The 25,348-nt window shown below is 42.2% G+C and overlaps 1 protein-coding gene across 7 annotated transcripts in view; it reads right to left on the minus strand.

The window, feature by feature from the left end:
- The window catches only part of lrp2a (low density lipoprotein receptor-related protein 2a), a 49,034-nt gene extending 24,418 nt beyond the window's left edge, over positions 1 to 24,616 (minus strand). For 3 of the 7 annotated variants that reach the window (XM_034573897.1, XM_034573896.1, XM_034573894.1), the window contains exons 1-35: positions 24,412 to 24,598; positions 18,799 to 18,906; positions 18,192 to 18,314; positions 17,629 to 17,745; positions 17,111 to 17,221; positions 16,902 to 17,015; positions 16,636 to 16,752; positions 15,965 to 16,108; positions 15,753 to 15,872; positions 15,354 to 15,482; positions 14,749 to 14,918; positions 12,721 to 12,944; positions 11,780 to 11,986; positions 11,475 to 11,677; positions 11,110 to 11,250; positions 10,719 to 10,922; positions 9,969 to 10,161; positions 9,237 to 9,362; positions 8,937 to 9,067; positions 8,591 to 8,728; positions 8,223 to 8,504; positions 7,833 to 8,072; positions 7,278 to 7,397; positions 6,672 to 6,788; positions 6,132 to 6,512; positions 5,797 to 5,811; positions 4,269 to 4,517; positions 3,459 to 3,670; positions 3,152 to 3,336; positions 2,821 to 3,049; positions 2,504 to 2,681; positions 2,207 to 2,335; positions 1,227 to 1,393; positions 639 to 782; positions 374 to 483 (exon numbers count right to left, since the gene is read on the minus strand). In XM_034573897.1, coding sequence (XP_034429788.1) covers positions 374 to 483; positions 639 to 782; positions 1,227 to 1,393; positions 2,207 to 2,335; positions 2,504 to 2,681; positions 2,821 to 3,049; positions 3,152 to 3,336; positions 3,459 to 3,670; positions 4,269 to 4,517; positions 5,797 to 5,811; positions 6,132 to 6,512; positions 6,672 to 6,788; positions 7,278 to 7,397; positions 7,833 to 8,072; positions 8,223 to 8,504; positions 8,591 to 8,728; positions 8,937 to 9,067; positions 9,237 to 9,362; positions 9,969 to 10,161; positions 10,719 to 10,922; positions 11,110 to 11,250; positions 11,475 to 11,677; positions 11,780 to 11,986; positions 12,721 to 12,944; positions 14,749 to 14,918; positions 15,354 to 15,482; positions 15,753 to 15,872; positions 15,965 to 16,108; positions 16,636 to 16,752; positions 16,902 to 17,015; positions 17,111 to 17,221; positions 17,629 to 17,745; positions 18,192 to 18,314; positions 18,799 to 18,906; positions 24,412 to 24,484 — 5,651 coding nt within the window. In that variant the 5' untranslated portion in view covers positions 24,485 to 24,598. Of the gene's footprint in view, positions 1 to 373; positions 484 to 638; positions 783 to 1,226; positions 1,394 to 2,206; positions 2,336 to 2,503; positions 2,682 to 2,820; positions 3,050 to 3,151; positions 3,337 to 3,458; positions 3,671 to 4,268; positions 4,518 to 5,796; positions 5,812 to 6,131; positions 6,513 to 6,671; positions 6,789 to 7,277; positions 7,398 to 7,832; positions 8,073 to 8,222; positions 8,505 to 8,590; positions 8,729 to 8,936; positions 9,068 to 9,236; positions 9,363 to 9,968; positions 10,162 to 10,718; positions 10,923 to 11,109; positions 11,251 to 11,474; positions 11,678 to 11,779; positions 11,987 to 12,720; positions 12,945 to 14,748; positions 14,919 to 15,353; positions 15,483 to 15,752; positions 15,873 to 15,964; positions 16,109 to 16,635; positions 16,753 to 16,901; positions 17,016 to 17,110; positions 17,222 to 17,628; positions 17,746 to 18,191; positions 18,315 to 18,798; positions 18,907 to 24,411 lie in introns of all 7 variants that reach the window. The other 4 variants (XM_034573898.1, XM_034573895.1, XR_004612488.1 and 1 more) reach the window with 3 other exon arrangements.
- Positions 24,617 to 25,348: the final 732 nt, after the last annotated feature.

The following is a 25,348-nucleotide window of genomic DNA, read 5'->3' on the forward strand; positions in this document are numbered from 1 at the left end:
AAGAACTTTTAAGGAACACAATAATAAACACACTTTCAGCAATTATGCAGTGATATAAAAAGTTGTTGGTAAGTGAGAGAATTTACTCATGACGTCATGGATTGAAAGTCATGACGAATTTATCATGGACCAGAAGCTGAAGTATTAAGTAGTAATATGAGATAAGAGTGAAAAGGGATGGTTGGGGATTGTTTTTCTTGTTTCTTGACCGCTCTGTATTGTATGTCGCTGGGTTCTGAGAGTGCAGCGTGGTATTCAGTAACACTGGTTAAGTTCTCTCTGGAGGCAGAGCAGATGGCGATGAGGAGGCTGTTAGAGCTCAGTAGCTGTGGGGATGAGGGGCTGTGCCAGGACTGTGTTAAATGGGGCTTACCCACGTGCTGGGTCCACGGCGATGCCAACAGGACTTCCAGCGCCAGTTGGAGAGCCGTTATTTGTGATTAGAGTTTTCCTGTACTGCACCTCCCCTCTCAACTTCAAAACCTGAACAAGCACATACACAAACAGATGCCTTTACTGTCCTGTGTTGTGACACTGCCTTAATCCCTGGATTTTGCCATAACAAGAGGAATTATCAAAAATGTACAGCCAGTGATAAATGGAAAAACAATAACAAGGCAGAGTAATATTTATCTCACCTCAATAGACTGTGTAGTTGGGTTGGTGTAGTATAGGTTCTCTGATAACCAGTCCAAGGCCAGGCCGACAGGCGAGCCCAGGATGGCTGCAGGGGCAAACTCTGTCCTGTTAGTACCATCTGATTTCACCCTGTGGATCTCACCCTGGTGGAGAAAGGACGAATGATTAATCTCTACCCCTGTTGAATGAGATGTGCAGGAAGAATCTAGTTTTATATTTTTCTGGCATGTTTTAGTTTGATGTACTTTTTAACAGGTTAACCCTAGTTGTCCTTGGATGATGAACTGAACTGTAAAATGCAAAGTTACAACACAGGTATATTATGTCTCCTGTAGACTTAATAGCTCTACTACGTCTCTTGAGCAACACATAAAATCCCTGTCCACCCCAGCATGTACCGAAAACAGATAAAAAGGGGGGGAACTAAGCTATTTTCAGTCAAATATTATTATTATCTTGTTGTCTTTCCAAAATAACATCTTCGTCCACATCTTCTATGTGTATGGCTCCACTTTTTCATCCTGAGATATTTGCATTCTTTTTGTTTCAGGAGTTTAGTGCATGTCTGTCTTTGGACCGCAACTTACCGGGTGCTCCACCCAGTAGATGGTCTGTTCATTGTCATCAAAGTCCACATCATAGCCATTCAGAAGCCCAGCTACAGGGACCATCGCATCATTGCTCTTGTCATCTGGGTTCAAGGAAATTCCATAGATGATGCTGTCTCTCACAACCACCAGGAAGGGATCCTCAACTACAGGTAAAAAAGAAAAAGCTAAATTAATCAATAAACTCACTAGAGTAACAAAAACTATTTTCCCTACAGTTAAACATAAACAAACATAAACAAGAGCTATTTGTTTTTAAAGACTGGGATTCCAGTCCTTTTAAAATGAAAATTATGAAACTAATTCTGAAACTGAGCTAGTTAAGCATTTTTATTGGACTTGGTCACTTGTAATTCAATACTATTGAAGTGGCTTTCATTTCTTTGCTATCTGGTGCAAAATAAAACTACCAAGCTAACAGTCCCTTATCTATAAAGAGGATTGACTGGTGAAAGTTGGTCCTACAATCTGATTTGCTTTGTCATCAGAGATTAGAATCGATGAATGGTTGCAGGGCATTTTCATTCTTGGATAATCATCTCAGGGGGAGACGGTCTTCTGCTTTGCTTGAATGGGCTGAAACCAGAGACGAGTTAAGCTGTTGACCTAGGGGGGACCCGTTGGGCTTCGAATTAAAGCTCCTTTGTCTTCTCGAGACCTTGAAAGACACACTTATATGATCTTAATATTTATGACTGGAACAGCAGTTTACACAAAAATCTAAATGGGAGACTGTTGACAGGAACCTGGACACAACCTGAGTGTTTTCGAAGATTTTCCTTTTTACCTACTTTGATATGGCGGCAAATGCAAGGACCACAATTTCTAAAATAACAAGTGTGCTCTTTCACAACAATAAGACGAATACCTAATGAGTACTTATCACCAGGATCTGACCTGACTTCCTTTTTCATCAAACTGAGTGATGAGTGTTTTCCTTCATTTGGCAGGATGCATACCTCTGGTGCAGGTGATTTGGTCTGCTGCCAGTGTCCAGCCTGAGGGGCAGGCGCACGAGTAATACATCGGCCCCACCGCAGAGAGCAAGCAGATGTGAGTGCAGGGGCTCCTTAGACAGTGATTTTCACCTAAACATTGTCAAACCACACGGACACACACAAAGTTACATGATGCATACCCACACACACTATGATAGAGGTTATATCTTGCTGCATATTGGCTTCATTATCAACCAAATCTATTCTGGTGGCCTCACAACGGTCAGAGATTGGCGTATGTAATTATCTTTGCCATACCTGCTGGCTGCCTGGCTGGGTGTACTGCCACCAGACCCATGGGCTGAGGGAGGTTGAACAGCATCACTGTTTGGTTCTCCCCATGCCACTTATGGGCTCGCATCACACGGTTGATATATCTGTCGGTCCAATACACAAAATCCTCAAAAATGGTAATTGCGTGGGGATGTTGCAGTACCTTTTCATAGAGAGTAGCAAAAGAAAAACAAGTGCATCTTACACATACTATTCAAAAGAAAATTGTACTGTTTACTATAAGGTTGTTAACATAAATATGATTTCTTGTCATAATAAAATCTGCCTTCTCATACACTCACCAGGTCACTGGCAAGAACTTGTTTCCTGTTGTTGCCGTTATAATCGCAGTAGTCAATAAAATCCAAGTAGGCGTCAGCAAAGTACAACAAGTTGTTTGGGTAGTCTATGGTTAGACCATTGGGCCAGTACAGTTTGTTGCTTATGATAACGGTCCTCAATTTTCCATCCATGCTGGCCCTCTCAATGCGGGGGTTCCTCCCCCAGTCGGTCCAGAACATCAGGTGAGCACTGAAAACCAAATGCTCCACTTTTAAAACCAACTGCTTACACTTTTAAAAGCTGTTTCATACTTTATATTCCAAGACACAGATTTCTCTGAGTGTCACTGACCTGTCCCTTGGGTCCAGCACCAGGGCTCGAGGATTAGTGACGTTTTCACTGACTAATACCGTCCGATGGGTGCCATCCAGCTTAGAAACCTCAATAGTCTCCAAGACATAGTCAGTCCAGTAAAGGTTCCTGCCCACCCAGTCTACAGCAAGGCTCTCTGTCACAGTCACTCCACTGTCAAATATCTGTCCAAAAGAGACTCAATCTTAGTCACAGATGATTTACTGGTGACGCTGTCGAACTGTACATAACGTACATAAATGGTCAAAAATGTATGTGTAAGAAAAATGGAACAAATCAATCTTACCACAATTCTGTCACTGCCGTTTTTGTGAGCACTCCAGATTCTGTCCTGGCTGGTATCAGACCAGTAAACACGGTCCTCAACCGAGTCAAAGTCTAGGGCCACAATGTTGCGTCCATCTCGAACCAGTGAGCGGATGACGTTGGGCTGAGTTGTTATGTCATCTAGTATGATCTGATTTCGACTGGCCACGAGGAGGAAGGCCTGACGGGAATCTGTAAAGAGACGTCAAATCTCTGTTACCTGTTTTTCATGTCCATTCTCAAGCTAATAAGAGCACTTATCAGCTTTTGCATGTCTTCCAAAACTATACAACAGGACTGTTAAATGGGATCCTACTCAAATGGCAATCCTAAGGGAATGCGCTTTTGTCCAAATAATGAGCCATTGTATTGCAAAGCCTTTCAGCGGGTTATCTGTGTGGAAGAGGAGCTCATGTCAGGCACGCTCCCTATAAACGGCCCTTTGTTGGTGATTATGTCCTAATTATACCAGTGATGGCCACTGAGTGACATATATGTTATTTGTCTTATCTAAGAAATCAGAGCAGCAGAGAGAGACACGGGGGAGTGTCAGTCTAGGAGTCTGGTGGCCAAGTCCCCCCCCACCACCTTATAATAGTTCATTCCTGCCCAGCAGCCAGCACAGTGGAGAAAACTGTGCTGAATAGGCATATCATGCTGACATCCAAATTACTGTAGGACTAATAATATGCCTATTTTCCTAATTTATAGAAAATAACAGGTAATGTATAACTACCAGGGGACCAATATGTTCCATACACACAGGGTTTAAGACACACTCCCTCTTTACCTGAGGCCTTGCAGGTTCGTTGGTCTGCTTCAAGAGTATAACCGTCCTGGCAGTGGCAGCGGAAAGAACCTCTCTCATTAAAGCAGTGCTGGCTACAAAGTCCAGGGGGATTACACTCATCTATATCCTGACAGGTTTTGGAGTCATTGCTCAGTTGATAACCCAGAGGACATGTGCACTGGGCCCCAAATGGCCCTTGGATGCAACCGTGGGTGCAGCCGGCGTTGTTGTCAGAACAGCTCTCCTGATCTGCGTTGAAAGCAGGGGACGCACAAGTTAGGACTGAAAAATCTTCATTTCAAAATAAACTAAGGAAATGATAAAAAAAAAAAAAAAATCCATCAAATGATTTCATTAATATGTACACAGCACTCTATGATAATAAACAAACACTAACTTCTGTCATTCAGTGTGCTTAGAACTGCAAAACCCAACACACCTTTGATCATGCTTTGAAACATTACATTACATTTCATTTAGCTGACGCTTTTATCCAAAGCGACTTACAATAAGTGCATTCAACCATGAGGGTACAAACCCAGAACAACAAGAATAGAGAAAGTACAATTTCTTCAAAAAAGCAAAACTACAAAGTGCTATAAGTAAGTGCCATTTAAGTGCTACTAAATTGTTAGTTACTAAAATGTTATTCAAGGTATAGTCGGAAGAGGTGTGTTTTTAGTTTGCGGCGGAAGATGTGTAAACTTTCTGATGTCCGGATGTCCATGGGGAGCTCATTCCACCATTTAGGAGCCAGGACAGCAAACAGTCGTGATTTTGATGAGTGTTGAGCTCGCAGTGAGGGAGCAACAAGCCGATTGGCAGATGCAGAGTGGAGTGAACGGGCTGGGGTGTAACGTTTGACCATGTCCTGGATGTAGACTGGACCCGATCCGGTACGCAAGTACTAATGCTTTGAAACGGATGCGGGCAGCCACCGGTAACCAGTGAAGGGAGCAGAGGAGCGGAGTAGTGTGAGTGAATTTAGGTTAAAGACCAGTCGAGCTGCTGCATTCTGAATGAGCTGCAGAGGTCGGATGGCACTAGCAGGTAGACCTGCCAGGAGGGAGTTACAATAGTCTAGGCGTGAGATGACCAGGGCCCGGACCAGAACCTGCACCGCCTTCTGAGTGAGAAGGGGACGTATTCTCCTGATGTTGTACAGCATGAATCGACAGGAACGTGTTGTTACAGTAATGTTGGCAGTAAGGGAGAGTTGACTGTCGAGTGTCACACCCAGGTTCCTAGCAGTCTGAGTGGGGGTTAACACGGAGTTGTCAAAGTTAATAGTCAGGTCATGGGTGGGAGAGTCTTTCCCTGGAAGGAAAAGTAGTTCAGTCTTGTCAAGGTTAGTTTTCAGGTGGTGTGCAGGCATCCACTGAGAGATGTCAGTCAGACATGCAGAGATTCATGCTGCTTGAAACAATCTGAGACTATTTACTATAGATATTGTTTATGTTGAAAGTTGAAAGCGATCGAAAAACTACTAAAGCAGAATTAATACCAATGATTGAGAGTATGTTCCTACCTGGCAAAGGCTCATCTGAAAGTTATGAGAAAGGCAAGAAAGGCAGATCACACATCATTTTCAGGCTAATGCAGGTCAAATCACACACGTGCATGATTTCAAAATAAGAATCCAAAGACAAACAGATGACATTCAATTCAGAATTTACGTGAAATCAAGCACAAATGAAGAAACACACAATGTGGCATTAAAACTAAATCAGTTGTGAGTCTGATCCTGTTTGTCATGTGATGTGACAATGTAATTGAGTTTGAGGAGACCGGCAAACTTGGAAATGTAATAAAACAATCAAGCCTTTTTGGTCAACAAAGAGTAAAAGCAGAGAACGGACTTACTGCAAAGAGGAGACTCGTCAGCACCGTTAGGGCAGTCAGGAGTGTTGTCGCACACTGTGGTCAGGTTGATGCAAACGCTGTGGCCAGGGCACTGCCACTGCCAGCTTGGACATCGGAAAGGCGGCGTGGGACAGTCTCGTTCATCGCTCATATCCCTGCAGTCGTTGTCCCCATCGCAAATCCAGCTGCGTAGCACGCAGTTGCCATTGTCACAGCGGAAGAGTGTGGAAGGGCAGGTGCGAGGTGGGCAGGCGTGGTGCTCATCGCTGCCGTCCTCACAGTCTGGATGACCATCACACTCCCAGGTAGACGGGACACAGCTCCCGTCTGACTGGCACTGGAACTCACTCTCATGGTGGCACATCCCTGGAGGCCTGGTAGCTGAAATACATTAGGAAACACCATAAAATAATTTTTGGGTACGGACCAAAGAATCAAAATTCAAACATGTTAGCAACTGTGTGCATAATCGTGCAAGATCGAGTAATGCTTCAGGCTTATGACCTGGGGCCAAAGGAAGAGTTTACGTGAAATACTTACGACAGTTTCGCTCATCTGAGTGATCGCTGCAATCAAAGACTCCATCACATTTGTAGTAGGAGTTGATACACTGGTGACCACTGGAGCACTTGAACTCAGTCACAGTGCAGCTATAGACTGAAAAAATCCAGTTGAGTATGTTAATACTGATATTCCATATTTCTGCAGTTGTGCATGTATGCTGTGCTACATTGTTGTGAAACACAGGCAATGAGATCAATGAACTAAGAGGCTTAACAAATGCTTGTTGAATTTGAACATTCAATTGACCTCTACAACATTTAGAGTTATTTCTGATTTTATTAGCTCAACATGCTTGAGCTAATAAAATCTGAAATAACTCGTCATAATAACATGTCACACTGAGAGGATAGACTGAAGCAAGTTTACAGTTAGGTCATAGGAAAATCGACATGGTCTTGAGATCTGATGCAAATAGATCTGATTAGCAATCTCAAGTAATTTCTATTAGTTATATAAATACATAAACAAAGAAATAATGAAATAGATTTTATCCACAAAACACTCAAAAGACAAGTAAGGACCAAATAAGACCTGTGACTATGTGCATGTCCAGGGAAAACTGTAGTGTAGAAAGGTACTCACTGCATCCCTGCTCATCTGCCCCATCCACACAGTCCCTGTCCCCATCGCAGACATAGCTGGGATCTATGCAGCGGTGGTCTGGACACTGAAACTGTCCAGGATTACAAATGCTCCTCAGATCTGTCAACACAAATTGTAGAATATGAGAATATAGAGTATGAACTTCTTCCTTAAAGCTAATTTCTCTGGCTTTCTTGGCCAATAAATACACAACTACACGGGTCTTAGTTTTCTTTACGGAAAAAAAAAAACTATGCTTCAGTAATAATCTAATTAATGTTACTATGTGACTATTAACCAGCTTTCATATCTATGTTTTTATAATTAAGGCCACATACATAGGCTCATCCATTACTTTATTAAAAACTATAAATCTAGTATAATGCATTTTAAACTCATTCTTTAGACATTGCTTGTAGTTTGGCTCTTGAAATTAAGAGCTGCCACTCTAATAATTGTGGGCTCCTTGATGCCTTGCTTCTGCCTATTTGGCATTTAGAATTGACAAAGTAAATGTATTAATTTTGAATTGATAGCCTCAATCAGGATACTCACGACAGTCAGCTTCATCTGAACCGTCACCACAGTCATTATCAGTGTCACAACGCCAAGTTTGTGGGATGCAGCGATGGTTGGTACAGGTAAACTGATTGGATGGACATGTTCCAGGCATGCGTGTAGGGCAGTTGTTCTCATCGCTGTTATCGAAACAGTCATTGTGCCCGTCACAGCGCCATCTGGCAGGCACACAGCGCTGATTGGCACATGTGAATGCAGAGGGGGAGCAAGTGTTGTCTGAGATAAAAGAGAGGATCTTGATTAAATATCATAAAACTGAAGAGAATTTTTTTTTTTTTTTTTAAAAGACCCAGGACATGAAAACTGGTTTATACCCTGGTCAGGTTGGACCAGTACAATAAACTGGATTTACAAGAAAAGCATTACTGTTTATTCCGCAGTTGACTTCGTCACTGTTGTCATGGCAGTCATCAACACCATCGCATCTGTAGCTGTTTGGGACACATTTGCCGTTGCCACAGGAGAAAGAATTGGCTCCGCACTGCAGTGTGGGGGGCTCGCTGGAAGGGTCCTCAACACACGTCTGTTGATTGGGCGACAGCTTCATGCCGTATGGGCAACCACACACCCGCTGAGAGTCTGGGGCTGGGAAGCAGAAGTGACTGCAGTCCCCATTAGGATTTGCCTGCCTGTTGCAGAAGTTGGAACCTGAGAAGGGGAGTAAAGGTTGATTACCAAGGAATAGGACTGACATGAATGAGACAGTGAGAAGAGCAGTGAATGAAGCTACTGACCAATCTGAGAGTTGGAGTTGAAGGATTTGACATGCATAATGTGGCTGATTCCTCTTCTGATAATGACCATCTCCCCACCATCAGTCTTGCGCACACGTACAATGCCACCCAGACGCCAGTCGGTGAAATATGCATAACCTAATTGGGACGGGAGCAACAGAAAGTCTTTTCATCTTTCATCACCTCCTTGTAGCAGTAATTGATCTTTTGACATGATAAGCATTAAAGCAAAATTGAAAAACCACTGTTCAATCTTAATAGACGCAATTCTTCTTTATTCAGATCAAACACATTCTACTGAACTGGAACTTTACAGGTGACTTGTTGTTTATACCAGGCTTATTACCTTCAAAAATGGTGAGACCAAATGGATGGGAGATCTGGGTAATGCGATCCAATGAAAGCCTGTTCTTTCCATCAAAATTGCTGTGCTCAATTTTGTCAAAGAACGCATCCACCCAGTACAGACGCATTGCGCTGCGTGGAGATCAAAGCAGAGAAACAAGAGGAGGATGAGAAACAAAATACAGTCACACAAATACTCAAATATAAGATCATTGTTTAAGAAAATAAAAACTACATAAATCTTAAGTGATATTAAGAAGGTGAAATGGTGTATTATGAGACTGTAAGACTTCTGGCTCACCTCCAGTCGATAGCGAGGCCATTGGGCCAGCCGAGAGTGGTGTTTACAATAGACAGGGCATGTGACCCGTCACCCCATGCCCTCATAATCTTTGCTGGCCGGTACCAGTCAGTCCAAAAAATATACCTTTAGAAAAAGAAAAAAACAAGGATCAAAAATCATTCAGTCATATTTCAATCAAAAAAGCTTTTATATTAGATTCTTTCACATTATGGAGCTTTTCGGTTTAAGCCAACTACAATACTGCCCTTCACACTCAACTAATCTCAGCTGTTGGACACAGAGGTCTTTTGACTTTGAGGCAGTCGGAAATAAGAGCTTGTTCTAAATAAGGATTCTTGTTTTATCAGGTGGGGGCTTATTTTGAGGACAGTTTATGAATTGGTGAGTACATCTTAAGGTGTGTGACCAGGTTTACTGTACATGGTTGCTTTTGCAGGGATTTCCTTCCCGATCCTTAAAAACAAAGGAATATTCTAAAAACTAATTAAAGTGGAGAACATTCAGTACAGGTGTAAACTGGCTTAAAGCTCTTTTATTGGGGCAGTATAAATGTATGATAGTAATATGTCCCAATACAAGTCTGAATACCACTGTATCCCCTCAACCTAAAAAGTGCAGAATTAGAAGTGACCCTGCATTACCTACATAACCTCTTAAAGTGGAGGTTAAGCAAAATGTTAATATTTTACATTTGGGTACAACAATTCTAAGGATCTTATACTGATTTACCCAAGAAGAGGATGCACCACGATGGCCCTCGGGTTGTTGAGGTTACGTACGATGGCTCTCCTCGACTTATCAGCCAGCTTCATGACAGATATGCTCCTGTATCGCGGGTCAGTCCAGTAGAGGTTTTTTGAAATCCAGTCGTAAGCCAGGTCCTCCACACCTTCCACTCTATTGGCTGCCAGTACCTCCCTGCCTGTACAGATCAGACCACAGTTTACCACAGAGATGAAAGAGGAACACATTTAAATAAATAGGCTGTCAGCTTTCATTTTCCCCATGTGGACCAGACGGGACAGAAAAAACTAGAGCAGCTCCAAAAACAACATCACAGATCAGGGCAGTGGTGTTTCTTTTCTTTTTTTTGGTACGGTGTGACTCCTCAGGGATTATCACATTAGTAACGACTTGCCACGGCTGAAGTGGTCGTTTATTAACTAAACATCAAAACTGCTTGGTAAAACACCCTTGATTAGTCTTTACTCAGAAGATTAGTTTTAGATGTAGGTTTATTTTATGATTCATTTCCATTGTCCATACTCGTGTCCATTCACTCCCCCATTGTACCAGTCGGCCCCATCAGGCACTCCCATAACTCCCTGTATAAGCCTGACTGAATCACATGGTAGAGCTCTCTGCTCCAAATATGTAAGCACAGAGAAAACACTGTAAACATTTTAGCTGCTGAACTTTTCTTCTATTGTTGTGAATGTCTAAGATATTGTAGTTCAGCTATAGCGACATGATTCTCACCTGTCCCATCCACTTTCTGTTTGTAGATGATATCTTTGACTGTATCTGAGAAGAAGATGGCATCGTCTTCGGCACTAAAATCCACCCCAACAAAGTAGGAAGGGGATCCAGTGATGGGCAGGATGATGTCTTCCTGGGTGGAGAGGTTAAAGGGGATCCCTCTCACAGAGAGCTGGCTGGAGAACAGCAGAAACTGCCTCACAGCTGCAAACAGGACATCGGCACACAAAACAATTGACATCAGGGCTATGTTTCACCAAGACATCATAATGAAACAAGCAAGACAAGGTTAAATGGCATGAAACCAATGTTGGTTGCTGTGTAGGTGAGTTATATCTTTAGGGAGTTCAGTATAATTAGCGAAATAGTAATAGTAGAATTGTTCTTTTACCCATACAACGCTTTCCATCAGCATGGAGGTCATAGCCCATGCGACATTTGCACCTGTAACCCAGTCCTCCATTGTCACTCCTGTGACTCAGAACACAGATCTGCTCACAGCCACCTCTGTCGACACTGCAAGGGTTTGGCACTGGAGACAAGACAAAACAAATCCCAGTAAATGGCATGAGACACTCATATGAGATCAATTAGGGACTGTGATCTTCTTCAACGATAGCTATTTGCAACTCTTCCTTTGGAAACAACAGCAGAAAATCTGGGTTAATTTACACTGAAGTTCTGTAGAACTATGAGATACAGTTTGTGAGCTGGACCACTCTGAAGAATGCACACTTGGCTCAGTAAGGGTCTTACCTTGAGGCTGTTTCAGCTGATGTATCACTGCTACTCCATGTGGAGTCTGAGCTGTACTGTAAACCACCTGAGGACTGCTGTCGGTGAACTTGTTGGCTTTCATCACAGCCATCTTGGTCCAGTCAGTGAAATAGACACTGTGCTCAAACAGACTGATGCTAAATGGGTGTGGGATCACAGCACCTCCATGGACCACTGTTTTTCTATTAAAGGAAATAATGATGAAATTGATTTATTCCATTATCAATGCATTCATCTTTCTAATTATTGTCTTCTTTTTGTGGGATCCCATATGGTATATGTACCTGTGGAGGCCATCATATGTTGCCGTTTCGATGTAGTCATAGCGACTGTCAACCCAGTAGATGCGCTTGGCCTCGATGTCCACTGTGAGACCAGCTGGCCAGCCCAGTTTACTCCAAACGATCCCGTGACGGTTTGTGCCGTCCATAAATGCCCGCTCCAGGGCTGGCTGTCCATTCAGTGCCTCCCAGTCTGTGAAGAACATGTACCTGTGTGAAAGGAGGGGGAATGATTTATCAGTTGGCCGTTAAAATAATCTGCATTTACCCTGTCATTGACATATTGGTATCAGCGTTTGCCGACATGCACCGATACGAAAACTTTTATTTACAGAATACAAAATGATGAAAACATGTGTATTTATATTTTACGGTTTACAAAAAAAGCTTATTTTCTACTTATTTTGTTTTACTTGTGTTTTCTTTTTATTTATAGTGTTTTCTAATAAAGTTTATGGTTGAACTGAAAAATATCAAGATTCAACTACATTCCTTAGTCATAAACGTTTGATAATGACATCTTAGTAATCATTGCCATTTGGAAAATATAAATAAAAAGGATATCAGCCAATATATCTGACATTTTGTACTCTTTAATATTAGTATCGACATTAGCCCCAAAATCCACATCAGCCGTTCTCTAGTGTCCACAGCCTCAGACTATGTTCCAGGTGGGTGGCTCTGCCTCTCAACAGAATGCTGTTTAATTTACAGTGAGCAACTTCTCTGCAGCCACCACCAACCTCCCCCCTTGAACTATACTATTGGATTACACTGAGGGTCATCACTTACATTGCTCCACACTAATCCACCCAGGGCAATCTCCTAATCTCACACACACACCCCCCCATTATTCCATGCCAATGGAGCACGACAGATACTATATGTGGGGATGGGTGGATAGATGAATGGAAGGCTGGATGGAAACCAGGAGATGTGCTTACCCTACAGTGGGGTCCACTGCCAGTCCTCTAGGGTTTCCGAGGTTTTCAGTGATGAGCGTGACCCGGTTACCTCCATCAAAGTCCACCATGTCAATCCTGTTGACGCTGGCCTCAACCACATACAGTTTATTGTTCACCCAATCCACAGCCAAGTTCTCCGGGTTGTCAACTGATACGTTTAAAACCACCTGCATGTTGGAACCGTCCATATCCACAGAAAACACCTGTAGACAAAACACACCATTGTTGTCGGGAATTTAGCCCTTAGGTGGTTACTGCTTCTAAAAATAAAGGAAAAATATTAAAGGACAGATTCAGATTTTATTAAGAGTATTTAAGTATATACCCACATGCATGTAGGTGTATTGGATGGGTTATTAGGTGCTGCAATTGAAAACCCTACCCATTAAGGTATCCCATCAATTATTTAGTGTAGGTGATGGGAGACAAATCCACATTCTTGGTTTGGTGTAAAAATTACTACTGAAGTTTAACTACAGCAAATATTTGGCTTCTGTGGGGTTAGTTCGGCAAATCAAGCGGGTGTCTTTCAAAATTGTGTTCTTCTTTCTTTAAACTAAATTCCCTCTTTGCATTTCAGTGTGTTCTTGCTGAGCGATGGCAGAGTCAGAAACACAACATGAGGATTTTTCACAAAAAACACCCGGAGCTGCCTGATTTTAACTTTGGTAGAACTTTGGAATCAGTTTTAGATAGAAGATAGAAGTGGATTTTGTCCTCCATCAATTATATTGAAGTTGCTTTCAGCTGAGATCTCCTTGCAGCTAATATGAAGAGAAGAAAGTATTAAAATATAAAAATGTGCTTTCAATGTGCATATGGGCATGAGAGTATTTTTGCCAATCGAGCGGAATGTAGGTAACAACAAGAAACACATTTTAGGAAGATGCTATAGGGAAAGGTGGAGATTATTTGTTTGCTTGTCGGATTCTACTTGTCTTGTTACATTTTTAATTCTGTGAGATAGTTATCTGAACCTGCCACTCTATAGATACCATAGGTCTTCACAGCAGACAGTTTTAAATGTCACAGCAGGAAAAGCACAGGTGTTAGTGACAACAGTAACAATGGCTCTGTTCTGTTCAGGTGTAATTAGATTTGTGACAGGGCACCAACACACTCATTCCCAGGATCCTGAAACTGAAGCAGCTCGATGGAATTCAGCCATTATTGATGTCATTATTTTCACCAGTGCTTCTCCTACTGTGACAAAGGAAAAAAAGGGTCTATGATGACACTAGCTTCTCTGTCTGGAAGCCTCGGCAGCATGCAGCTGGTTTGAGGGGCACTGCTCTGCTTCTTTTGAAACAAAATCCCGACATCTAAAAAGCAGGACTTTCAACTGACCTGTTTACAGAGAAACAGAAGATGTGGAAATCGCCTGATAGTTTAACCTTTCCAGTTGCATTCACATGCCCTGTTTGTTCTCTCCCTACTTTGAATCTGACATGCTGCCATGGAGGTGGCTGATACACACAGATGCCCAGTCAGAGATGTGTCCTAGTCTTTGGCTGCGGTTCGAACCATTGAGGAGCCAAGGCAGGGGATGAACAAAGACTTTTTAGATGGCCAAAGAATGCATGTACATGTACAGTGCCACTGAAAACAAATACAGCATAATTAACTTCGAACAAGATCAAGTTACAAAAATTGCACCCTGGTATGTGAACATCATACCAGCCTATCAGACGGGCTTCAAGATCAGGCAATTTGGATTCCTTTCCAAATCTATTTCCCCCCTTCATTATGCCTCAGCCACAAAGGAGCCAACAGCAATCCTATTATTATAGTATCAACATTTCTGATATTTTAACAGATAACAGCGAGAATTCAGTAATGGTCAGCTCCAGTCCAACTCCATTATTTACTCAAAGAAGACACTAGTCTACCACCCATGAAATGTTACCCAGCCATAACAGACTACTCTGGGGGCACTGCACATTGACTACCATAGTAGTAAGAGTAAATAAATCATTGAATATATAAATTGGTTATACAAAAAATTACCTTATTCTGAATGGTATCAGTCCAGAAAATCTTTTGCAGAGTGTAGTGGAAGTCCACTCCCACTGCAACCCCTCTGTTCCGTGAATTGACCAAAGTGCGCAGATTGTTGCCGTGGACGTCACCTATTAAAAGGTCTCTGCCATTCGAAAATATCAAAGAAGGGACTCCAGCTGCAGAGGAAACAGAAATACAACAAGTCACATCGTATTAAAACTGAAGTAGCAAGCATGTACAACTGAATTGTAGTGATTTTCAAAGAATGTAGCACATTATTTCAGATCTATGACTCAGACTAATGAAGGTAGTGGACTTTCTATCCATTGTCATTTCACACTCTTTTTTTTACGCATACCCATCAAAGGCAAATAAGTCAACACTCTCGGTATGTTCAACAGAGGACAGAGACTAGCTAAAACAACGTTCAGTACGCAACGATGCACCACAAAGCAGCACAAGCTCTCAGCAGAGCAGCCACAGAGGTCTGCAAGAAGGAAAGTGGGTCTAAGCTAATGGGCCTCAATGGGGTGGGCCGTTCATATGTTCAGAATTTGAGCATACTGCATGTAAAACCAATCAGTTGGAACTTGAGAGGGTACAACACTCACTCGAGACGTCGGCTCTGCAGTGTCTGTGCTGCTCCAGCGTGTAGCCCTCACGGCAGCTGCAGCGATGGGAGCCAACGCGGTCCTCACACAGCTGGTCACACACACCCCACATCGAACAGTCATCGAAGTCTTCATCATGAAACCAGAGCGGATGAGGATTAAACACCAATTTTGTAATGTTTGAGTCACACTGCATATTCAAAAGGTGTTTTTGCAATTTAAGTATGATTCTAAACAGGTATGAAAAGAGCTACTGCTTACTTTATCAACTTAGCAATAGTAGAAAACTTTTTGCTACATGGGAAAGTGTCAAATAGTATAGTAATTTTTCCTTACTATAATATACATACAAAAAAATCTAAATCATTGGGCAATGTTGCAGTATGAATATATATATACCTAAACACGAGCGACTATTGTTGCTGTTGACAATGTAACCAGAAGGACATGAACAGCTCCCTCCTCCAGGAGAAGCATGACACCGGTGCTCGCAGCTGAGAGTGGCACATCTCCAGATACCTGACCAACACGGAGACCAGAGCGGTGAGGAACATAATTCAGTGGCACGGTTTCTGTGATATCAGCTGTACACTAGTTGTGATGGTACTAACTGCAGTTGCGGCCAGCGGTGGTGTTTGTCTCATCCTCTCCGTCGGGACAGTGAGTTGTCCCATCACACAGCTGATCCATGGGTATGCACAGGCCCGAGGAGGGACAGGGCCATTCTCCTGGGTAACACTCTCTCGACACATTATCTGTAGGCCAAACAGATTCATCATCTCTCAAGGCTTACACATGGGAAAAAAAATAGGACAGCAGTAAGCTTTAAATGTGACTGTTGGGATTTTATACTGGGTCCACAGGAATGCGGCACTGGTCTTAAGAAATTTGTGACTAGGACTTAATTGTGAGGGAATTTACTGTCACTTTAAATCGATGCAGGGGAGTGGAGCTTTGAGGGGGTCACATGGGGGCTCAGAGGGCTTCTGCAGCCCATCCTCTAAAAACACACACTCTTCACAGCCGTGTGAAGGAATTCTAAAGCCCTTTGGGGGGGCTGCGCAATCTTGTGCCACAAAGAGGCATTTGAATAGCGCACTTAAAGGAGCACAGGCATAGTGTCTTGCTCGCCCGAATGGTGACTGGAGATGAATCTGGTTCACACAGAGAACTCCAGTTGTAACCCAGTAAGCCCACTCAGTTTTCCTTAACCAGCCATGACTGGGTCTAACAGTAAAAATGAACTAAACGTATGACAACTGGTTTCCAACTACATCCATACCGCAGCCTTTTTCATCAGCATTGTCTTCACAATCATCCTCTCCATCGCAAAGCCAGACTTGATGGATACAGCGGCCACTTGGGCAGGTGAAGTAGTTGCCCTTGCAGGTGGGATATGCTGTAGGTGAAATGGAGAGTTTAATTACACATCAAAGATTAAATAATAATTTATTTGTTCATCGATGTGGTTAAAGATACGATTTATTAGACTGACAATGCGGTTAGATTAAAGAGAAAAAAGAGGATATAGAGACAGAGGCTACGTACTGCAATTTATCTCATCACTTCTGTCTCCACAATCGTCGTCATGGTCACAGACGTAGCGTTGAGGAACACACTCGCCGTTATGGCACGGAAACCGGCCCGTGTTGCATTGCTGTGCTAAAAAGGACACAAAAAGAACCATTTAGTTACTGATCAGCACAAGTGACAGTTGCTGGGAAAAAGCCTTGTTCTAAAATTGACTGGTGTCTTACTGCAGTTCGCCTCATCAGAGCCATCGCGGCAGTCAAGTATCTGGTCACATCGCTGAGTCCGGTTGTAGCACGCCCCATTAGCACATCTCAACTGTGTACACTCGGGGTAATCTGAAAGATTAAATCATCATCAGGGGGATGCAATGCATTCAAATCCGCCTGACAACTGTGTGCATTTCAGCTTTTAAATGTGAAAATTCCAGGAATGGGAAGGATAAAGGACTCAAATTTAACACCGCCAGCATAACAACGGCAGTCGCCGCAGCATTCTTTATGCAATTGTGAGATTACCACAGTGTGTAGTGCTGTGGGTCTACCATGTCGGGACAATAATGGCATAGCAGCTGAACTTCAGCTTGACTAATCCACCAAGGAATCTGCAATCAACCTTTGACAACAAGAAGCATATTGTGGCCCATTCTGTCAGTCAGCGAGCCTCTTAATCTTAACAAATTGATTAAAATGCCTCAGGAGCCTGAGATGTAAAAAAAAAGGAAACCACCCTGGAGAAAACTTACGGCAGTTTCTCTCATCCGACCCATCTGAGCAGTCCGCCAGTCTGTCACACCGGTATTCTCCCGGGATGCACGCCCTGTTACTGCAGCTGAACTGGCCACTGGTGCACGTTTGTCCAGCTGGGGATTAAGCAACACATAGGAAAGTTTGAGCCAGATAGATAAAGTTTGATCTACTTGGAAATATATACAAAGTACAACACTGTAATTCAAATACTTAACCTCCTCATCCTCACAGAACCTTTTGCCAGGGTCATTTCTTTTTTTTTCCAAAACACAGATTTTAATTCAAGTTTGTAATAAAAAATATTAAGGTGTCATTTAACACCAAATAAAACTTAATTAAACTGTGAGGAAATTTGTAAAAAAATTATAGTAAACAACATCAACTACAACACACACAATATTGATGTAATGTATGGTGCAGCAAAAAAAGGTGTGTGTGTGTGTGTGTGTGCGTGCGTGCGTGCGTGCGTGCGTGCGTGCGTGCGTGCGTGCGTGCGTGCGTGCGTGCGTGCAAAGGTTTCAGGTGATAAAGAATTACTGATATGGTAAGATATACTCACGGCAGTGTTGCCTCTCATCGGAACCATCCTCGCAGTCTTCCTCATCATCACACACCCACAGATCAGGGATACACTCACCGTCACTCAAGCACTGGAAGTGACTGTCACCACATGGTACCTGAGCTGTGAGAACATGGGAACACACACAGAGCATGTCAGTATTTACAACATTTGACTGAAATCCACTGGTAGAACTATAGTTTCTTCTACTTGACACTACTTTAGTGTGATTTTGAGTTACTTCTACTTTACTTGAGTGTTTTACTTCTGCTACACAACATTTCTGAGGAAAATATTGTTATTTACACTCAATAACTACATTTGGCTACTATAGTTTACTTGCAGATTAAGAATTTAAAACAAGTTAAAATATGATGGATGTGCTAAAGAGTAGTATATTTTTCTAAAGTATTAATAAAGAACATTACTTCTCTTCTTTTACTGAAAACTAATATTTATGTAATTCTGAGTATTTCTCTCACCACTGTTGTAATAAGAGGGATCAGGTTGGAATGGCACATCCAACGAGTATCATGAAGATCCCAACCCTCTCAGAGAATATATTGGCATATAATATACATGATATAATGAGTGATGAGTAACTCACGGCAGTCTTGCTCATCAGAGTCGTCCACACAGTCTAATGTCCCATCACAGCGCCAGTCACCTGGGATACATCGGCCTGTCCCACAGCGGAACTGCCCCAATTCACATCCTATGAACAATTATAATTTTCCATAATTCAGTACTTCATTTAAAGCATTTTCTTACATGCTAATATGACTATTATCCACTGCTATCATTCAGTTTCTTACCTTTTGAAATATAAATTAACTTAATGGGTTATTAGGATGTCAGCGGTCAATGATTAATGGAGAAAACAACCCAATTTACTAACAAAATATGTATATAACAGCAAAATTTGCAGAGGGTAGTTAACAAAACGACCACCACAAAATCGCCCCCGACTGTCACATCAGCTATTAGTACCAGTGTCAGCATTCTGCATCAGTTTCAAGGCTGAGGCCGGGATAGCGTGTCACAATTACGGAAGAAACAACTATCGCACTTTTTGGAGAAGGATCAAGCCGAGATTAGGGGAAGTACATTGTCATCTCAAAGTGGAACTACACACTTCACTGGAAGTTCAAGAAGCTTATTCTATTGTGGTGGTTACTGTCCTCATTAATACGCCATTGTTTTTATACTTCCGATGAAAGCTAAATGGAGGAACCTCATCACAACCCACAAGTCTCCAACTTGTGGATTGTGATGAGGTTCCTCCATTTAGCCTGTATTTTTGTATGTTAATCTCAAAAAATACGTGCTAGATACCGATTACTACTGAAGATTATCCACTGCTATCATTCAGTTTCGTACTTTTTGAAATATAAATGTTGATTCAATTATTAATCGTATCATTATTCAAATATATCCCAAACTTTTGTTATTCTATCCATCCTGTCATAAAAAAAGAAATCAGATAATACTTAAATACTGTATATTTAATGAAAACATGGCATGAGGGGGCAGAGACGCCTTCCACTGATGAAGCATGCTGTTAATAGCATTGACAAGCCTTGGAGACAAGCGTGCCAGCCGTCCTCCCGACAGTTACACAACCTTCACTGCACTCATCCCGAGCCTCCTTTTGATGTTCTCACTGAGTGGCATCTGTAGAGATAAGGTGCTACCACATTTTCCAGGGGAGATTGATTCAGGCAGCATAGTTCAGTGGCAGAGCACTCCATCAGACCCGTCCAAATAGGAATGTGCAATTCTGATTGTCTCTCCGACAGCCTGATTTATGGTGCATGCTGTTCCTGTCCGGTCTGAGGTGTAATTGGAATAAATAGTGGTACTGGGTGGTACCACAACCATTTCAACCCAAATTCTTCACGAGACGAGCTGTGAGGTGGTGATTGGTGGTGCATGCTTGGGGTTGGTGGTCTATGTCTGTCCTGCTGTATCTTGCATTCTGAAAACACTCTTTTTACAACACTTTTTAATCAAATAGACTAACAGCAAAACTAAAAACCTATTAAATACTTGAATAATTAAAATGAAATGCTGCATTACTCCTCTGTAATGCCTTAAAGCTACTAGAAATTAAAGAGACATGTTGTGTAAAACTTGTATGCCTATATGTGGTTTTACGTGCAGTAACAAAGTAATATCTTAAAGATACAATATTAAACATTTCTAAGTTTCTGATTTATTGAGTTTAAATCAGGGAGTTTATCATCTCTTTTATCTAATATACTCTCTAAAAGATGGATGACTTCCACATCAGTTGTGGGGGTCACTGCATGTGCTACTGCAGTAAAATCTTTAAAACCACTCTGATCAAACTTCTTTGTCTCATGTTAACTGAAGACCAACCAAACGTCTTTACGATGAACCCAGCAAAACCAGGCTGCAAATTGAACTCCTGCAGCAGCTACCTGGGAAGCAAACCGTTTTTCCTGCTCAGTTTACTAATGATAAAATTGCTCACGATCTGCTCAAAGGAAGCCTTTGTTACAAGGCAGTGATCCCTGAGGTTTCAGCATCATCTATAGCTTGGCAGCAGGGACAAGTGTACAGTATAAGAATGGCAAAGAGATGTTCTCTGTGAAACAAAAATACAAAATTTCCCCGGTAATAAAGGCATATTTGTTGATTTTAAGTATTAAATGACAACACCAGGACAACAAAGTTTAAAAAACAAATAAAGTGGACAGTAAAAATGTTTTCACATTATTTAAATATAAAGTTATTACATTCAACCAACAATAATAACACTAGTTATGAAAGAAAACCGTAAAAATGTCCTTAACAAATGAATAAAATCTGCTTTTGAAAATATCAAGATGTTTATAGCTGCCAAACATTGAGACCTGCAGTTTGTCAACTTAAAACCACGTATTCCCAGGAGAATCATCTACAGGAGGCTTTCAAATGTAGCCAGTATTTCCTGGCAGTATCACTTCTGGGAAAGGTGACAGATACAGTGAAGCAGAACCTTTCAACAACGCTACGTTGTGTGAGGGTTCCTCTTACATCCTAACAAGAACATCACCTTTGTAAGTTTTCCTTAATCCTCAAGTTTCTATCCCTTCATCCTGACAAAGTGGCAATCTGACTACCTCTGTAAATATTACATAAAAGACTGAGTGAATGATGCAAATCCACTGATTAGAAGGTTTAGTCTGAGTCAGTTAATGAGTGTTTTATATCTGTACTTTGTGTTTTATTTGTGGTTTTCCTTTCTCTTCTTTCCAGCCTTGTGTTTTCAAATTAGCAACTTAAACCCACAGCAGGAGAGCGCACCGCACCATCCATGCAGAAAGATAAGGACGCCCTACTATTGACCAACAAAGAAGAGCAGTAGAGGAATTTTCATTAGAATGAAACCCCCCAAAAGCCTTAAACCCCACTGTGAAATTACAATGGCACAAAAGAGGTGCCAGCAGGGCTGCGAACTCATAACTGGAAGTGTCGCCATAAAAATGCCACTCTGGAGATGGGCAGGAGGAGGCAGAGTACAGTAAGGCTCACTTCCTGCGATAAGGTGAAACAAAAATGAAACATGAGCTCCCCTCTCACGGCCACCCATTAAGCAAACCTGGGCACTGCCACTGAAACTCTCTGAATCTCTTTCTTGTCACGTGGGATCCCTGAAAGATGTCGTCAAGCTTTCACCGACATCGTCTTGTTTTGGCGCATTCTTCCAAACTGACTGAATGTGTGTGTGTGGAGAAGAGTTGTGAAAACGGCTGCTGGCAGCACGAAACACTGGACCCGTCCGTGCTGTCAGAGCGAAGTGCTGCTGCCTATTTCATATGGAAATCAAAGCAGCAGAATGCAGTCAATTGCCAAACAAGTGACTTTGGCTTGAACTGCGATGCACAAAACCGAGCGGGCTTTGGCACTGGCATGGCAGCAAAAGGAAGAAATGGATGGAGCGAGGGATAAAGCTTTAGTCTGGTTACTACTGAGGAAAACTCAACATGGGTTTTGTGTAAAATGTATCACAGAATTCAGTTGTTACGATGCAATGCCACAGCCACTGGACAACTTGTTTTTCCTCGGTACAGTGAGTCACAGATCACCAGCTGTGAGTTGGAGGCTGGACTCCATCCTCAGTGTCTGTAACCTAGACTCAGGGAGCCGCAGGAAAAGAAAGGATTTGCTCTCGATTTGTGCCAACTGCATTCTTGTTTCTAACGCTGTGTTACTGTTGCACAAGGATTTAGGCTCCTACACCGGAAAGAAGCCGGCATGCATGAGGTTTACTGTGCACATGCTGGCAAGTTTGTGTGCCTTTAGAAGTTTGAACGCAATGTTTTTTTTATCAACGTCATAAGAGACTAAAACCGAAAATATGTTTGATCAAATTAAGACGGACTATAGCTGCGCACATGACCCAAGCCCAAGCAGACTGAAATGACATTAGTAAACGTGTCTGTTTTCATTATACTGTTTCATAGTCCTCTCATGAAGTAACAACTTAATGTGTAACATAATTGTGGTTGTTGTTGTGAACTTAGTGGGTTATTAGGATGTCAGCGGCCAATGATTAATGGAGAAAACAACTCAATTTACTAACAAAATATGTATAGAACAGCAAAATTTGCAGAGGGTAGTTAACAAAACGACCACCACGAAATCGCCCCCGACTGTCACATCAGCTATTAGTACCAGTGTCAGCATTCTGCATCAGTTTCAAGGCTGAGGCCGGGATAGCGTGTCCCAAGTTAGGGAAGAAACAACTATCACACTTTTTGGCGAAGGATCAAGCCAAGATTAGGGGAAGTACATTGTCATCTCAAAGTGGAACTACACAAATAAACCCTTTGTAATCTGGAAAGTATACTCCCAATGTGATTCACACTTCACTGGAAACGTTCAGGAAGCTTATTCTACTGTGGTGGTTACTGTCCTCATTAATATGCCATTGTTTTTATACTTCCGAAAAAAGATAAATGGAGGAACCTCATCACAACCCACAAGTCTCCAAACTATTTTTGTATGTTAATCTCAAAAAATATGTGCTTATGAAGATACCAATTACTACTGAAGATACTGTGCTTTTTAGATAAGACATCATTTTGTTTGTTTCAGTTGTCATCATCAAAGTTCAGCTGTGAGTACTAAGATTGCTGCGATTCAAAGGAAATGCCAAGTAACATTTTTTCAGATGCCACAGTCTCAGATATATTGTCTTTTTTGGCATGTAGAGTTTGACTTTTTATTTATTTTTTTCTGTGTCTGTCAGCGAGTGAGGAAATAGGATGTTTCATAATAAATCAATAAGAAAGCAGTAGCTGTGACCTTACTCTCTTTGCAGTTCTTTCTCTCAACTTTAAACTGCTCCTTAGGTAGAAATGGTTCCATTCTGCAGCACCTGCAGTGTAATTAGTTGCTTGATTCACACTAAGGAGCTTACGTACTGAGGGTTGAGCAAAAAGAAAGCAGATTACAATTTGAGAAGTAGGATCCAGCCGGGGCGACAAACACAGGAGACAAACACAAGGCTGTCATGTATAAAAGAGCAGCATCTCAGCATGTTGTTCGTCCGTCTCACATTAGGACAATAAAGTTCTCCCCTCAGGCGCGATCAAGTTTGAATCAGTGATTTTGCGGGCGTGAAAAAACCTGCCCCGCCGAATGAGATTTGTACCAGTAGCCCTCAGTCCTCACAGATTGTCTGTAAGTCACATGCTCTTTTCTGTTACCTAGCAACAGTAAAGCTCAGGCAAAAGTTCCTCAAGAGAACTTCCAATCTGTCTGAGGGAAGGCTTTGTGCCTAACCTTTAAAGCAATACTATGTGGTAAAACGTTTAGCTCTACAGCCAGATTTACTTTATCTAAAGGCCACATTAACATGAGTGGAAGATATCCCGTAGCTCGGGTAAAACAGGGGCTTTCTTAATCTTCAGCAGGGTTGTTTTCAAGTGTTCACTCAATTTTAATATCTTCATTTTCATCAAAAATAAACTGCACTCACCTTTTTCTTTAATTCAACCAAGAAAAAAAAGAAAAAAAGTTCAGTTTATCTGAGGTTTGTTTTGATTGAGCAACAAGCGCAATGAGAGGGTGGGGGGATCACTGGTATCTCAACAACTCTGCCTTTGCCTCAGTGAATCTTTAAGGTGTCAGTGAGTGTAGATGAAATAAATAAATGGGAAATAAAGCTCCCCAAAAAATATAAATAATAATAAATCACACCACTTACCCTCAGAGTGGCACCATCGCACGCAGCACACGAAGAAGACGAGGAGGAGTCTGAGTAGCGGTGCTCTCCACATTCTGGCCGGTCCGTCCAGCTCCGCGGTGCAGATGGAGGAGCTGTGGGGGGGAACTGGGCCTGGGATGCTGCTGCCTTCCTCTTGTCTGTCTCTCCCGGCCCCGCTAGTTGATGAGAAGGGGGCGTGCACAAAGGCCCGGGAGCCGCTCCCCCCCAGCCCCAGCCCCGGCCTCGGCCCTCCGGATAAATCCCTCTGGCCCTGGAATCTGCATAACGCCATGCGGGCCCGACTTGTCCCGAGTGCCGGTGAATTCTTCTCACTCAGCGGCTCCGTGTGTTTGCTCCATACTTGGGACTTAAAGTCGCTGCCACTGAGGAAAACAACCATGGGACTATTAGATTATACAAACTAGTATAAATAATAATAATAAACCAGGGTGTCCTGGAGGCCTGGTGATGTCACGTAATCCCTGCGTCTCTGGTTCGAGCCTGATTAGTAGTAGACTTAATGTGGCATACTTTACACTAACAACACCCACACACTGAATTTAATGTACACACACAATAAGAATTCACTTTATGAGTATTTTACGCATTAAAACGAAGCGTTAAGATGTTCAAAATCCATATATTTAATTTAGGGAAATCAAATACAAATCGTTCCAATGATACACGACAGACATTTCCAAAACGAGGTGAAAGCGACCAATAACTCTGCCACGTATAAACATAAAGTAACGCAACACTGACAAGGGGATTTAAGGAACACTTAGAAGATTACCGTTGTTTGTCTGTGTGGTGCGTACCTTCACTGGTCACTAACGTGAAGCTGAACGCCGCCATCGTGCGGTCGAGCAACGTATCCGTCTCTGTTGCCACTAGCGACCGAGCAACTGAAACTCTCAGAGGTTTCTTGAGTAAAATC

This window comes from Hippoglossus hippoglossus, chromosome 21 (assembly GCF_009819705.1).
Source record: "Hippoglossus hippoglossus isolate fHipHip1 chromosome 21, fHipHip1.pri, whole genome shotgun sequence".
Classification (NCBI taxonomy): domain Eukaryota; kingdom Metazoa; phylum Chordata; class Actinopteri; order Pleuronectiformes; family Pleuronectidae; genus Hippoglossus; species Hippoglossus hippoglossus.